The 15,682-nt window shown below is 42.8% G+C and overlaps 2 protein-coding genes across 7 annotated transcripts in view; one reads left to right on the top strand and one right to left on the bottom strand.

Annotated features, from left to right (window-relative positions):
• The window catches only part of LOC142659149 (vacuolar fusion protein MON1 homolog B-like), a 61,858-nt gene that overhangs the window by 15,766 nt on the left and 30,410 nt on the right, over positions 1–15,682 (top strand). For 4 of the 6 annotated variants that reach the window (XM_075834962.1, XM_075834967.1, XM_075834961.1 and 1 more), the window contains exons 2-6: positions 570–895; positions 976–1,168; positions 1,309–1,433; positions 9,688–9,831; positions 14,007–14,067. The gene's annotated coding sequence lies outside the window, so the exon portion shown is untranslated. The remainder of the gene's footprint in view (positions 1–569; positions 896–975; positions 1,169–1,308; positions 1,434–9,687; positions 9,832–14,006; positions 14,068–15,682) is intronic. The other 2 variants (XM_075834964.1, XM_075834963.1) reach the window with 1 other exon arrangement.
• The window catches only part of PTPN18 (protein tyrosine phosphatase non-receptor type 18), a 35,881-nt gene that overhangs the window by 7,684 nt on the left and 12,515 nt on the right, over positions 1–15,682 (bottom strand). Inside the window, exons 3-11 of the mRNA XM_075834968.1 lie at positions 14,912–14,988; positions 12,494–12,589; positions 9,719–9,757; positions 3,963–4,031; positions 3,820–3,882; positions 3,021–3,163; positions 2,771–2,837; positions 1,332–1,409; positions 561–647 (exon numbers count right to left, since the gene is read on the bottom strand). Of these exons, the coding sequence (XP_075691083.1) occupies positions 561–647; positions 1,332–1,409; positions 2,771–2,837; positions 3,021–3,163; positions 3,820–3,882; positions 3,963–4,031; positions 9,719–9,757; positions 12,494–12,589; positions 14,912–14,988 (719 nt within the window). The remainder of the gene's footprint in view (positions 1–560; positions 648–1,331; positions 1,410–2,770; positions 2,838–3,020; positions 3,164–3,819; positions 3,883–3,962; positions 4,032–9,718; positions 9,758–12,493; positions 12,590–14,911; positions 14,989–15,682) is intronic.

Below are 15,682 nucleotides of genomic sequence, written 5' to 3'. Positions count from 1 at the left end.
TGCTCGGTATTATATGGTCGCCCATCTATTTAAATGGATCCTGTGCAATACTACATTTCAATGCTGACAGGTTCCCCAGCTATCATATCGGAGGGGTTGTCCACATGGAACACCACCTTTATTGAAGTGCCCCCTCACCATGACTTGGAAGTTGCTGCTCTCACTACCAGGGTCCTAAGATTTGGGCATCTGAACATTTTCAGTCCTGTACGTACATAACCGACCTCTTACATCAGCCATTTTTTGTTGCATATAGCATGGGACAGAATGTCAACCACTTATACAGGTCCAGAGGCCCAAATCCAGGGAGCATGTGCCCACAGGTCCAGAGGCCCAAATCCAGGGAGCATGTGCCCACAGGTCCAGCGGCAGCACGCTTACACTACACCAGTCAGTGCTCAGCCCATTCTATGTGCTGGTGTTGTTTCCACAGGTCTCAGCAGGGCATGCCGCAACACACAATTTTTATTATCTATATCTTGTTATCATCTAGTATTGTGCAATAATCTGTTTTAATTCGTTTTTTTTAATAAAACCATCCATTTATTTTTCTCTCTCACCAATTTCAGGTTTTCATAGTTATGATTTTCCTTCAGCTGCTTCTCAAACATCTCGGTAATGGCGTGATAGAGGAAGTCGTACTGCTCCTATAGGGAGAGAGCGGGATCGTCAACCATTAATTGTACAGTAAAGATCATTTACTAACCACAGAAATCAGCATAGGGCATGTACACTGAATGAACGGCCACTAGTGGTGTGTTGGACCTCCTTTGATCCTCAGAACGGCAGCAATTCGTGGTGGCATAGATTCCACTAGGTGATGACGTTGTTCTGCAGGAATATTGGCGCATGCAGACAGGATCGCTCCTGCAGTAAAGTGTCCTCCTGCCGCAGGGTAAAGAGCTGCCATAACGGGATGATCGTGGTCAGTCACAATGATTAGGTAAGTCCTACTGATCCAACGTCCATCCACAGGTATCCGAGGACACAGGGTGCACCAAGAAAACATTCCCCGACCATTACTGCACCTCCACCAGCCTGAACTTCCTGCATCTACCCCCCGGCGAGGTTGGCACCTGACGCTTTAGGGATCACGGCGCCGGTAGCATCCTTCCTGACCATCTGGCTTCTCAATAGTCTTGTGCCTATTCATGCACAACCATTAAAGGTGAGGCTTTAGGAAGGGTTAATGACGGAGGATAGACCCACTGTCTATTCACGTATTATCATCCTTCATTTATTTTCTGCTCTCTTTATTTATCATGTAATAAAGAGAATTTCCTGTATTATTTGTATGTTCTCACTTAGATGCTGCTCATCCGCTCACGTACCTTGGTCTGCACAGCGGATGGTCTCTGGCGTCTCATCTCCATTACCAATTCAAAGATACTGAAGTCACTTGGAACCGTCTGAAATATAAGAACACAGCAAAGGTAACACATGGCATGAGACACAAGCACCTTGTATATTGTCTAGCCGCATCTCATGAATGTAGAGGACGGCCCAGCACGCCAACTAGTCCTCGAGTAGTCCTCAACTACCCCCGCCCGACCACCAATGATTGGCATATTTCTCCCTATGCACAATATGGAAAAAAAGCTCAGGCGCAGGAGGGAGGGACTAGCTGGTGAATACGGGCTGCCGGAGAAAACCGCGATTTTAGGAAAACCGTAAAGTATTTCAATGTGAGTGCGAGCACGTAGAAAAGCACTGCAAATAAATAGGAAAATAAATATAAAGAGCAATAAAGTTAGAACGCAAAATACAATATAGCATTCTAACCCTTTAATGACCGACACGTTTTTCCCCTTCATGACCAAGAAATGTTTTCCGCTTTTTCATCGTCACATTCAAAGAACCATAACTTATTTATTTTTCCCTCGACATAGCTGTATGGGGGGGGGGGGGGGGCTTTTTTTTTTGTAGTTGTATTTATGTGTATTAGTTTTGAGATACATATATTTTCTTGATTAACTTTTTTGAAACTTTTTGGGGGAGGGAATGGAAAATAAGGCAGTTTTTAGGCATCTTGACTGCATATGCCATAAATGTATGGAAGGTGGGGTTCCAAATTTGGGGGCGTTTCACAACTCTCATAAACTACAATGGAGAGAATAGCAGGCACATGGTCACATGTCCACCCTATTAAAAGATCACTCTGGGTAAAACTGACACGCTGCTTTATGCTTAGTGCAGGGCCTGAGGGGGCAGTGAATCATTTACAGGATACCAAAGAACAAATACCAGTCCTGTACTGACCCCTCCGGCCTGTGCTAGGCATAACACTAACCGTTTATTCACCCATAACCGCGCCAGCCACAACGTGCTCCCCAGTAGTGCCAGCCTCCGGTGCCTTTCATAACAGTGCCAGCCACAACGTGCTCCCCAGTAGTGCCAGCCTCCGGTGCCTTTCATAACAGTGCCAGCCACAACGTGCAAGCTGGGTTCGCAGTTTTAAAAGTAAAGAAGATTGTTCTTATTCACTGACCGCAAACAAATATCGTGAAATTGTGAGGAATAGAATCAAAGTATATTAGAAAGTTTATAGAACTTTTATACAAGGATTCATTTTAATTTGTAGAAAACATGAAAATCCCTATAGGAGCATCTACAACTGTCCAATTATAAAGCTGATGGATAAAATAAATGATAAATCATAATTAATATTGTAAAATCCAAAACTAGTCATTCAGTGTGACTGTAGCCTGATATTACTGTCCAGAAAAGTCATACAGTGCTGCCCTCTGGTGGAGCGGTCTCTATACTTCACCTGCTTGTGTAGAAGACACTGGATGTATTCCACTGTACAGATGACACCGGTACGGCCACAACCTGCACTGCACAAGAGATACAACATGGGTTACACTAAATAATACCAGAAGATCAAGTGCTATCACTGCAACAATTACATCTTTTACAGGGCTGGTCATCCAGCTTTCCCAGGCTCCTGAAGGGCAAATCAGCCAAAGTTATCCAGTACAAAATACACATTCTGCATGTTCTATTACAAGTGCACTCACCTGCAGTGGACACACATCGGAGCCTTGTGTTGTCCTTGATGCTGACGTACCAGCTGGATCATTTCAAGGAAGCAGGCATAAGAGTCAGGGATCCCTCGGTCAGGCCATGCAATGTACTGGAAGTGTCCAACATCTCGTACTTCCTGCAGGCAGAATAGAGACCTTTAAACCAAGATCATGTCCTACAGGAGAGCACAGCATCCTATGGCAAGGCATAGGTGATACTCCCACTGCATCTCAAGTCACACCAATTTTTGCTGCGGAAGAAGCGAGGATTTGGTGCACATGGATTTCAATGGGGAAGTTTGCACAAGCACATTTTTGAGTTGCAGATTTTGCTGCGGATTTGAAGCAAACTTCGCAAATTCAGATTTTTTTTTTTAAAGTTTAAAATAAAAAAGGATATGCTGACCTCCCCTGGCGCTCTCTTAGCAACGCCTCCCCACTCCCGCATCAGTCTCTGTTCACCTGCCCACCTGTGATGACATTTCGCCACAGCAGCCAGTGTTCGGTAGCGGTCTCATGTTGACACAACATTGGAGGGCAAGTGCTCAAAAAACAGGGGGGGGGGGGGGCGACCAGGGATGCATTTCCACAAGATTGCCAGGACAGGAGTAAATTTATATATTTTTTATTTTAGAAGTTAAAAATGTTGAATATTTATTCTGGACTTGCAGATTTCGCTGCAGATAATCCACAGCTGCATCACCATCCGTAAAATTGCTGCTACTGTCTTCCGCTAGGTGTGAACGCAGCCCAAGTGTGCTGATAGCTGGATATAGCTCTACAGTGCACTCACCTCCTGAAACATCACCCTGAGATTACGAAACACGACCTCTGGGTTCACTATGTCTTTTGACACCTGAAAAGAGGACGATAGATCAAACGTGACCTGCAGCAGACAACACTGGACATCTGTGACTGTGAGGAGGATATACTGACCGCGCTGACTGTGAATGCCCCATACTGGACAGTCTCCTGGTCTAACGGCCAATAGCGTTCACATTTTCTCTGCAAGAAAAATCCCAGTTGTCATTAAATCATAGCCAACAACATAGTATAGTTACATGTATGGTAATATGTATGCATGGTTTCATGTGTGTATGGTAATATGTATGTATGGTTACATGTGTATAATAAGTATGTATGTAATATCTATGCATGGTTACATGTATGTATGTATGGTTACATGTATGTGTGGTAATATGTATGTATGGTTACATGTGTATAATAAGAAGTATGTATGTAATATCTATGCATGGTTACATGTATGTATGGTTACATGTATGTATGGTTGTATGTATGTATGTATGGTTACATGTATGTGTGGTAATATGTATGCATGGTTACATGTGTGTATGGTAATATGTATGCATGGTTACATGTGTGTATGGTAATATGTATGTATAGAAATATGTATGTATGGTTACATGTGTATAATGATAAGTATGTATGGTTACATGTATGTGTGGTTACATGAATGTGTTGTAATATGTATGTGTGGTTACATGAATGTATGTAATATCTATGCATGGTTACATGTATGCATGGTAATATGTATGTATGGTTACATGTGTGTATGGTAATATGTATGTATGGTTACATGTGTGTATGGTAATATGTATGTATGGTTACATGTGTATAATAAGAAGTATGTATGTAATATCTATGCATGGTTACATGTATGTATGGTTACATGTATGTATGGTTACATGTATGTATGTATGGTTACATGTATGTGTGGTAATATCTATGCATGGTTACATGTGTGTATGGTAATATGTATGTATGGTTACATGTGTATAATAAGAAGTATGTATGTAATATCTATGCATGGTTACATGTATGTATGGTTACATGTATGTATGGTTACATGTGTGTATGGTTACATGTGTGTATGGTTACATGTATGTGTGGTTACATGTATGCATGGTTACATGTGTGTATGGTAATATGTATGAATGTATGGTAATATGTATGTATGGTTACATGTGTATAATAATAAGTATGTATGGATATATATATATATATATATATATATACAGTATGTATGGTTGTGTGTGTATATATATGTGTATGCATGGTTGTATGTGTGTATGGTTACATTTATGTATGGTTGTGTATGTATGGTTACACGTATGTATGTTTACATGTATGTGTGTATGGTTACATTTATGTATGGTCATATATATGTATGTATGGTTGTATGTGCGTATGGTTATATGTATGTTTACATGTATGTAGGTGTGACTGGTTATATGTATGTATGGTTATATATGTATGGTTACACGTATGTATGTTTACATGTATGTATGTATGTATGGTTATGTGTTATATGGTTTGCTGTGATCTGTAGTTCCACAGTTGACATTCTAAAAGCTTCTCGGTTGCAGAATTTGCAATTGCACCCGGGCCCTGGATGCCGAGGGTTCCCAAAATGCCCCATTGCTACATATGATCAGATCAGAGCTATGAATAACTAATGATAGTTGTGGGACCTTATAATAGATCTGTGCTGGCAGTATATATAACATGTGCCCTCTTAGTGCTGCCAATTACGGGAACTGCCACTTATGCTTAACTATTCCTCATCTGGCCTCCTATTGCCAATATCTAACAGTTTGAGACAATGGGCCTTATATATGTGAACTAGCACTGACGGAATATGACAACTGACCCTAGGAAAATGTCACTGCAAGAATAAAGTTGCGTCTGACTGGTGACGATGGGCAGTACCCCACTCTTCATTGTTGTGGTCCATATTCCAGATGGACAAGCAGTCTATTTTATGTTCATGAGGCCTGATATACATTTATAACGTCTCCATCAGATGAAAGTTCCACTTCTGCAACCTGCCTAATGTATACAAGTCCATCTGTTCTCATCTTCTGGTAATAGGAAGAGGAGAATGACGACTACCAGGAGAACTTCCCTCTTATCACTTCTGTTCTGATTCACAGCTAGTTCAACATATCTTAAAAAAATATCTATCTATCTCATATCTATCTATCTATATCTATCTATCTATCTATCTATCTATCTATCTATCTATCTATCTATCTATCTATCTATCTATCTATCTATCTATCTATCTATCTCAGATCTATCTATCTATCTCAGATCTATCTATCTATCTATCTATCTATCTATCTATCTATCTATCTATCTATCTATCTATCTATCTATCTATCTATCTATCTATCTATCTCATATCTATCTATCTATCTCAGATCTATCTATCTATCTATCTATCTATCTATCTATCTATCTATCTATCTATCTATCTATCTATCTATCTATCTATCTATCTATCTATCTCATATCTATCTATCTCATATCAATTCAATTCAAAGAAGCTTTATTGGCAGGACCAAATACATATTAGCATTGCCAAAGCAAGTAAGAAGTAAGGGAATGAGGGATAGGGACTGAGGGCTTGGGGATAGGGACACATCTAGGGTCGGGGTTATACGAGTCCATGGCATATCATGTCTCTCTCAGTTTATGGCATGCAGTGACATATTGTGCCGCTGTGCCCACTGTGGTTTCCTCTTCACCCAGCAGGATGTAGAGTTTCTCTTCCTCTTCCATGGAGCTGAAGTCCGGTAAGAGATCAGAGAGTTTCCTGAAGTGAGTGTCCCTCACTGCTGAGTATTTGGAGCAGTGTAGCAGGAAGTGGGCCTCATCCTCCACGGCCTCCTGGTCGCACTGTTGGCACAGTCGGCTCTCCCTGGGCTTGTAGTTCTGTCTGTGGCGCCCGGATTCGATGAGCAGGTTGTGGGCGCTCAGTCTGTAGCGGCTCAGGATCTGTCTGTCTCTGGGGTTTGGCAGTTTCTCCAGATATGGCGCCAGTTTATATTCCCGCTGTAGACTCCGGTATATTGTCAGTTTCTGGGATGTCTTTATGTCGTTCCTCCAGTCACTGATATATTCCTCTTGGTTCTCGTTTATTGTCTTCTTGATTTCGGCTTTTGTGAGGCCGCGCTGAGTGACATTTTCTTCAGGCCGGGTCAGGGTGAGATGTTCTGCGGGGCCTGGTTTACCTGGGACCCCTTGGTGTAGCAGGGCTTTATGGTGATAGGAACTTTGCCTGCTGCTGTGTAGATGGGCCCAGAATGATAGCGCCCTCTTCTGGATTGTGAGGTGTAGTGGGAATCTGCCCAGTTCTGCCCGACAGGCACTATTTGAGGTGCTCCGATGGACTTGGAGAAGGTGTTTGCAGAATTCTAGGTGGAAGATTTCTGTTGGGCTGGAATCCCACCTTGACCAGTCTGGGTATGTGTCCGGACCCCAGACTTCACTGGCATACAGGAGGATTGGGGAGATGATGGAGTCAAAGATTTTCAGCCAGACCGTCACTGGTGGTTTGAGATGATAGAGTTTTCTTCTGATGGCATAGAAGGTTTTGCACGCCTTGTCTTTCAGTATCTCTATGGCTTGTTTAAAGCTTCCTGATTGGTTGATTTCTAGGCCCAGGTAGGTGTACCTGTCGGTCGCTGTGAGTGTGGCGTTATTTAGTGTGAAGGTCGGGTGCCTGGGGGATTTTGAGTTTCTCTTCTGGAACACCATGATGTTGGTTTTCTTTGCATTGATGGGTAGTGCCCACGTGGAGCTGAATTTTTCTAGGATTTGCAGGTTGTCTTGGAGACCTTTCTCGGTTGGTGATAGTAACAGAAGGTCATCTGCATACAACAGGAATTTCACCTGGGTGTCATGGAGGGCGAGACCTGGTGCTGAGGAGGATTCCAGAGCTGTGGCCAGTTCATTGATGTAGATGTTGAAGAGCGTTGGACTGAGGCTGCAGCCTTGTCTGACTCCTCGGCTCTGCTGGAAATCAGCCGTTCTTCTCCCGTTCACCTTCACGCTGCATCTGTTGTCTGTGTAGGAGCTTCTGATGACGTCATAGGTTTTACCTCCTATTCCGCTCTCCAGCAGTTTCAGGAATAGGCCCGGGTGCCACACTGAGTCAAAGGCCTTCTTAAAGTCCACAAAACAGGCGTAAATCTTCCCATGCTTTGTATTGTGGACGTGGCTCTTGATGAGGCTGCGCAGGGTGTAGATGTGGTCAGTGGTGCGGTGGTTTGGCATGAACCCAGCTTGGCTTTGGTGGAGGACATTGTGCTGGGTGAGGAAGCTGAGGATTCTCTTATTCAGGATGCTGTTGAACAGTTTCCCCAGGTTGCTGCTGACACATATCCCTCGGTAGTTGGCCGGGTCGTACCTGTCCCCACTCTTGTGGATTGGTGTTATAAGGCCTTGGTTACAGATTTGCGGGAAGTAGCCGGCACTCAGCACTATATTAAATAGTTTTACTATTGCGGCCTGTATTTCTGGCGGGCTGTGTTTTATCATTTCTGGTGAGATTCTGTCTAGGCCGCTGGATTTTTTACACCTTATGTCTGAGGTTCTCTCTGTTACTTCTTGCAGTGTTATTGGTGCGTCCAGGGGGTTTTGAGAATCTTTAAGTGTTTCCTCCATCGCCTTCAATTTTGATATTATTTGTTTTTGTTCTTGGCTTTGTTCTTCTTTCGGGATATCTTTGTAGAGGTCCTTGAAATATTGGAGCCAGATGTTGCCATTTTGAATATGAAGGTTGTTTTTCTTGCAATTTTTGCCCATGTGTTTCCATAATTCCCAGAACGAGTTGTCATGGAGGGCGTCTTGGAGTTGGGTAAGTTTGGTGGAGATGTGCCTTTTGTTTTTTCTTTCGGAGGATGGTCTTGTATTGCCTCTGTATGTTGCTGTAGGCCTCCTTCAGACCGGTGTTGTTTGGGTCTCGGTGCTTCTTATTTGAGGCATTTCTTAGGGTCTTCCGTACTTCTTTGCACTCACGGTCAAACCAACCGTTAGGATGTATTTCTTGTGGCCTCTTGTAGTCACATCTTTTCAGGTCGGACCTATCTATCTATCTATCTATCTATCTATCTCAGATCTATCTATCTCATATCTATCTATCTATCTATCTATCTATCTATCTATCTATCTATCTATCTATCTCATATCTATCTATCTCATATCTATCTATCTATCTATCTATCTATCTATCTCAGATCTATCTATCTCAGATCTATCTATCTCATATCTATCTATCTATCTATCTATCTATCTATCTATCTATCTATCTATCTATCTATCTATCTATCTATCTATCTATCTATCTATCTATCTATCTATCTATCTATCTGCCCACAGAGTTTTTTGAAGGCAGAAAAAAATCTGCCCCAGAATTCTTTCAAGAATTTTGAGGCAGATTTTGAACTGCCTGCACGTATTTTTCTGCTGCGTTTTTCATCTGCGGCCATAGAAGCTAATGCAAGGACCTCAGAAACGAGCACCGCACTTTTCTTTTCTGCCTCCCATTAATTTCAATAGGAGGTCGGAGATGGAAACTGGGGAAAGAAAGACTCCCTCTTTTGTTTCCTACGAGCAGCCAAAAGCCGTCCAGGAAAAAAAAACCTTTGCCTCCCATTAAAATCGATTTCGGCAGTTTTTTGGCGCTGATTCCGATGTGGTTTCCATGTCAAAATCATCGCCAAAAATCTTTGTTAACTGACCCTTCGAGAACTGCCAGGAATTTAAATATATTTATTTTACTTGTATCTTTTTTTTTTTCTACTTTCATTTAATATTAATATAATGTTGTTAATAAAGCCTTGATTTTACATAGGTTCATGTTCGAGTTTGTAAACCGGACTCACCTTTCCTTGTTCCACCTCTCGACACGCCATAACTATCACCTGTAAGAGATGTGATATAATCATGGACGGGTCCAGGATTGTTCAGAGAGCCACAGGCTGGAGATGCCTGACCAGTAAGTCTACATTCTGCTTTTTGTATGGTTCTGCCATTGTGATAATCGGCCACGGCAGCCAGTTATGCCATTGTAGACAACGAGACTCTATAGACACATAATACACAGGGAGGCAAAACCAAAACGCCCATAATAATATAAACCAAGCCATTATCTATTATGTTACATAGGAGTTTTTGGAAATTTTCAGTCCTTACATGACATAGTAATATAATGGCGGACATGGAGTCAGGTCTGCTATTGCACTGATACTGGTATCACCCTGTAGCAAAGCTACACACAATAAAACCTCACTGCCAATCTGTGATACTGTTGCAACTCTGAAGCTCTGCCCAGGGGTTATATATATATATATATAGTGGAAGAAAAAAGCAGCACTTCGTGACTGTATAGGATGGTGCTATGCGAACCTGTCCTATAGACATGTGAAGAAATGATCGCAGCACTCCAATAGGTTGATGTCAAACAAAAATGTGGTTTATTGTTCCATGTTTCAAAGGATAGGCTACGTTTCAGTCCTCACAGGACCTTTTTCAAGCTATATATATAGCGAGTATTACCTTATTTAGTTATTCCCTTCTATCTAAATACTTCTCTTTAGTTGGTCATGACCTGATAAAATCTACAGCAGTTAATGTAGATAAGAGTCAGCCTCTGTACTTCCTTATAAATGGACTGTACCAAACCGATTCTTCACAGAGGGGATACAGATACTGATGTCACTAACTTTTGATGAGCAGACACGTAAATGACAGTTATAAGTCAGTTGTCTGAGCTGTGACCTCCTTCATTATAACAGTATGATAGTTATGTCTCTACTCATCCGTAGTCAGTGACAGTTGTTTCTGTATCTCCCCTTTGTGGAGAACCTGTTTGGTAAAGTCCATACATTTTGAAACTGTAACTTCTTCAAAGTGTAACTAAGGGTATGTTCACACGGCAACGCAAAATACGTCTGAAATTACGGAGCTGTTTTCAGGCGAAAACAGCTCCTGAATTTCAGACGTTTTTACAAGTGCACGCGTTTTTCGTGGCGTCCATTACGGACGTAATTGGAGCTGTTTTTCAATGGAGTCAATGGAAAAACGGCTCCAATTACGTCCCAAGAAATGTCTTTTGACAGCGAGGCGTAAAATGACAGCTTGTCTGCACAGAACACCGTAAAACCCATTGCAAGCAATGGGCAGATGTTTGCCGATGTATTGGAGCCGTCTTTTCAGGCGTAATTCGAGGAGTAAAACGCCTCCGTTACGTATGAAGATAGGTAGTGTGCACATACCCTAAACCTTCAACAAACCTCTGACATATCATAGTGACATGTCCAGAAGTTGTGATCGGTGGGGCTCTGAGCACTGAGACTCCCACTGATCGCTAGAATGTAGCGGTAGAAGCGCTCGGGTGAGTGCTGAGCCGCTTCGTGTCTGTTCAGCTTTTTTCGGAAAGCCCATGTAGCGGTCTACGGGTCCATAGACTTTCTATTGAGTCTGTACACCGCTACATCGGCTTTCCAAGAAAAGCCAATCAGAAACCAAGCATCTCAGCGCTCACCCGAGCACTTCTGCCGCTTCGTTCTAGCGATCGGTGGGGTCTCAGTGCTCGGACCCCCACCGACCAAAACCGTCCAAGCACCAGACGCCATCTCCAGCTTGCTTCTCCACAGAATATAAATACAACGGTGGCAGAGTATGCGCAGTACCTACCGCTCCATTCATATGGGGCACACAGGGATGGCCAGATAGGCTGTTCTCGGGATCAATGCGGGTTCCAGTGATTGGACCCCCGCCGACCAGATATCTATCACCTTTCCTGTAGATAGTTGACAAATATTGATTATGGGAAAACCCACTTAATGCAGGTCCCGCACTGACTTTTTTGGTGGGCTTGTGTTTATACACAGCAGCCTATCTGAACAAACAGAGCTGCAGTATAATGTATGACGTAGAACAAAGTCTGAGTCTCTGATGAGCCAGGAGATAGATTCCAGGCCACCTGAGACTCCGCTAGACAATGCAGTTAAGCTGCAGTCCCTGATCATAACTGTGCAGAACTGAAAAACAGCCCGCACTGAAGAACATACCTAGCAGGTAAGCGTCAGCCAAAGGTAGCAACTTCTATACTTAACCAAATACACAGGCGTGCAGCTGTCCCAAACAGATCCTAAACCTGCTCATCTGGTACATACAGATCCTTGATAAATGTGACCGCAATGATAAGAAGCCCCCTGTCTGTCTCCCCGCTGTCTGTCATCACAACGAGTCCACTGTACGTAGAACATGAATGCAAATGTGATCGCACTACACAGTCAAATCACTACTGATACCATAAGAAGGGGGAAGTAGAGGAAAGCCCAATCCAGGAAGGTGAAGGGAAGCTCCTCGTAACACATTATTAATATGTTTGCAGTTCTGTTCATCTTTCCTGTACTTGATGTTCAGTAATACGAGGTGTTGTAATAGTCTGCATTCTTTCCTCTCCCCTCCGGCTCACCTACCAGCAGGTGTGGTTATGGGTGGTCCGAAGGTCTTACCACCATGTAATGTCTATGGCGGAGCTCACAATGGGGCCGTTATGGGGCAGAGAATGCATTCAGTAAGCGTAACGTAGTAGTTTCTATAGTCAAGTAATCAAAAGCGTACAATTGCATTGGAGCAAACCGGCTTACCTTAACATTGTATTGCCATATCATCCTCCAGAAGTCCACCACTGTTTGGCTCAGAGGCCCCTGCGTTGCGATGTACCGGGGCTGCTTATCTACACCCTGTAGAATCAGACATGGACGCTATCAGTACATGGAATTGTATAGTGTGGAACTGGCATGATCTGTATATGATGTGTAGTGTAGTATTATATGATACACTATATGGAGAAAATATTGGGACACATCTCTTAATCATTGAGTTCAGGTGTTTCCTTCAGTCCCATTACCACAGGTGTATAACATCCCGCACTCGCCATGCAGTCGCCCTTACAGACATTAGTGATAGAACGTTGTAAAGCGATCACTTAATTCCAGCGCGGTCCTGTAATAAGACGCCACCGGTGTAACACGTCAGTTCCGGAAATGTCTTCCCTCCTAGATCTTCCACCATCAACTGTGAATAATATTATTGTAAAGTGGAAGGAACTGCAGCAGCTCAGCCACGAAGTGCAGACCACGTACAGTTACAGAGCAGGGGGCGCATTGTGCAGAAAAGTCGCCAACGCTCTGCTGACTCTATAACTGCAGAGTACAGGCCTCCCCTGGTATTAACATCCGCACAAGAACTGTGCCAAGGAGCTTCATGGCCTGGGGGCCGAGCAGCTGCATGCCAGCCTTGCATCACCAAGCACAATGCCAAGCGTCAGATGGAGGGGTGTAAAGCCGCCGCCACCACTAGACCCTGGAGCAGTGGAAACGTGTTCTGTGGAGTGTCGCTTCTCTATCTGGCATGAGGATGGACGAGTCTGGGTTTGGCGAATGCCAGGGGAACGTTACCCACCTGACTGCATTGTGCCAACTGTAAAGCTTGCTGGAGGAGGGATAATACTATGGGGTTGTTTTTTGGGGGTTGGTCCCTTAGTCTCAAATCTTGGACAATCGTATCTTCCAACTTTGCGGGAACACTTTGGGGTTTGGCCTTTTTCCGTTCCATCCTGACGACTCCCAGTGCACAAGGTCCATAAACACATGGCTGGTTGGTTGGTTGGGGGGTGTTTGGGGTGGAAGAACTTGACTGGCCGCAGAGAGTCCTGACCTCAAACCCATCCAACACCTTTGGGATGAACTAGAACGGAGATTACGAGCCCGGCCCCCTCCCCCAATATCAGTGTCTGACCTCACAAATGTTCTTCTGGATGAATGGGCAAAAATTACCACAGACACCCCAAAATCTTATAGAAAGCCCCCAAAAGAGTGGAAGCTGTTTTACTGCAAAGGGGGAACCAGCTCCATATTAATGTCTATAGATTTCTATATGGGATGTCATAAAAGCTCCTGTAGGTGTAATGTGGAGGTGTCCCAATACTTTTCTCCATATAGTGTATATAAGGGATGGGATTATATATGGATAGTATGATAGAATATGGTATATAATTTACATTGAGCTATGGAATCATATGGTATGTTTTTCACAGTGTGTTTAATATGGAGTTGGGCATTTTCTGATAAATATATAATTTTCTATTAAAATCTGCAGGAAATATGGAAACCACCATGTGAGGGCGCTCCGGTGGATATGCTATGAAAGTCCTTCATAGGTAAACCCCTTTAATCAAGTCACTTTTCAGACATGTGGGCGGGGCTATGACAACTTAACTGAATATTTATCATGGTATTTGTAGGCATCTCAGGTACTTCTGACCACGGATGACCCTAGGAAAACTGTGCAACATATTCTTCCCATATATTATTCAACAGATAATAATTCAACATTTGTTTTTCTTTTCTATTCAGTTTTTTTTTTAGGTTTGACATTTAAGGAATAGAGAAGTAAGCTTGTGATAAGGATCAGTGGTGTATTAGTTATTAGCACTATACGATTGTATGACTAGAATATAACATCACCATGGATTAAAAGACAGACCTGCCATTCATGAGTCTCGGAGAGCTGAGTGACGGGTATTATACCTGCCACCCAGCTTTCCCAGAAGCAGATGTAACATAGGCTGCGCTTATCCACTGTGGTTCGGATCTAGTATTTCTCTGTCATAGGAGCGTTTCATAGAACTGCATGTATTTAACACACGATTCTTCTCCGTTTTTTCCTTAGCGACTTCCTGTAATATAAACATCCCTGAAACAAGGGATGTTCTTATGAGGACAACTCCTTTCCATTTGCCCTATTGGGGCACTATAGGGACCCCCCTTTATGTACCAAAACAAAACCCTGCACATAGCGTATCTTGCTTTAGAGGACAAAGTCCCTATTATTTGGTCGGCCATTCCTTTTAACGCCGCAATGTAATATTACAGTACGTTTCCCCTGCAGCGGCCACTAAAGGGTAAATGTATGGCCATCCGCATCTTTCCCAGGGGATCTGAAGCGAGACCCCTCTAATAAACCATTAATAGAGATGACAGGAATATGCATGGACTGTTTACCTGTATGAAGCTTGCATTAATGTAGTCAGATCCAGTTTCCTCTGCAAGCAACGTGACCGGAACACGAGTCTCATCAACTGAAAGAGCGCAAATATCAAATGGTAGGAGGAACACTAGAAAGTAATGTATTCCCTGAACCAGTGGTCTCCAACCTGGGGATTTCTAGCTGTTGTGAACTTCGGATGTCAGGGGATGCTGGGAGTTGTAGTTTCGCAACAGCTGGAGTGACAGTCTAGGGCTCTATCATTACTAATTATAATCTACAGCTTTGCATAACTATATCGATAGACAAATGACCAATGTTATCAGTGGACACTGAATCGCATCCTTTGTCTACAAGTAACCCTATTGATGGAACGTGTGTGTCTGTTAAAGATCATTTCCTCTAAAATAAAAATCGCCAATAAATACAAGTCCCCGAGTTCAATTCATCTTAGCAGTTTCTTCCGTTGTATCTGTTTCTGGGAAAGCTGGGTGATAACCAATATGGATGCTGCTATAGCTTTCTTTGTCTCTGAGTTTTCTTCTATCACATTAATAAACATTATAAACTGACATTTATGGGTTCAATTTTCATGAGAAAATAGACTCAATTCCATTCAAACTATTATAAATTAAACACATCTCCTGAATATTAATCAGATCTCCTGAATATTAATCAGATCTCCTGAATATTAATCAGGTCTCCTGAATATTTATCAGGTCTCATGAATATTAATCAGATCCCATGAATATTAATCAGACACTTTCCCAGTGCTCCTTACTATCTGA

This window comes from Rhinoderma darwinii, chromosome 8 (assembly GCF_050947455.1).
Source record: "Rhinoderma darwinii isolate aRhiDar2 chromosome 8, aRhiDar2.hap1, whole genome shotgun sequence".
In the NCBI taxonomy this organism is placed as follows: domain Eukaryota; kingdom Metazoa; phylum Chordata; class Amphibia; order Anura; family Rhinodermatidae; genus Rhinoderma; species Rhinoderma darwinii.
This window is presented reverse-complemented; position numbering and strand designations above follow the sequence as displayed.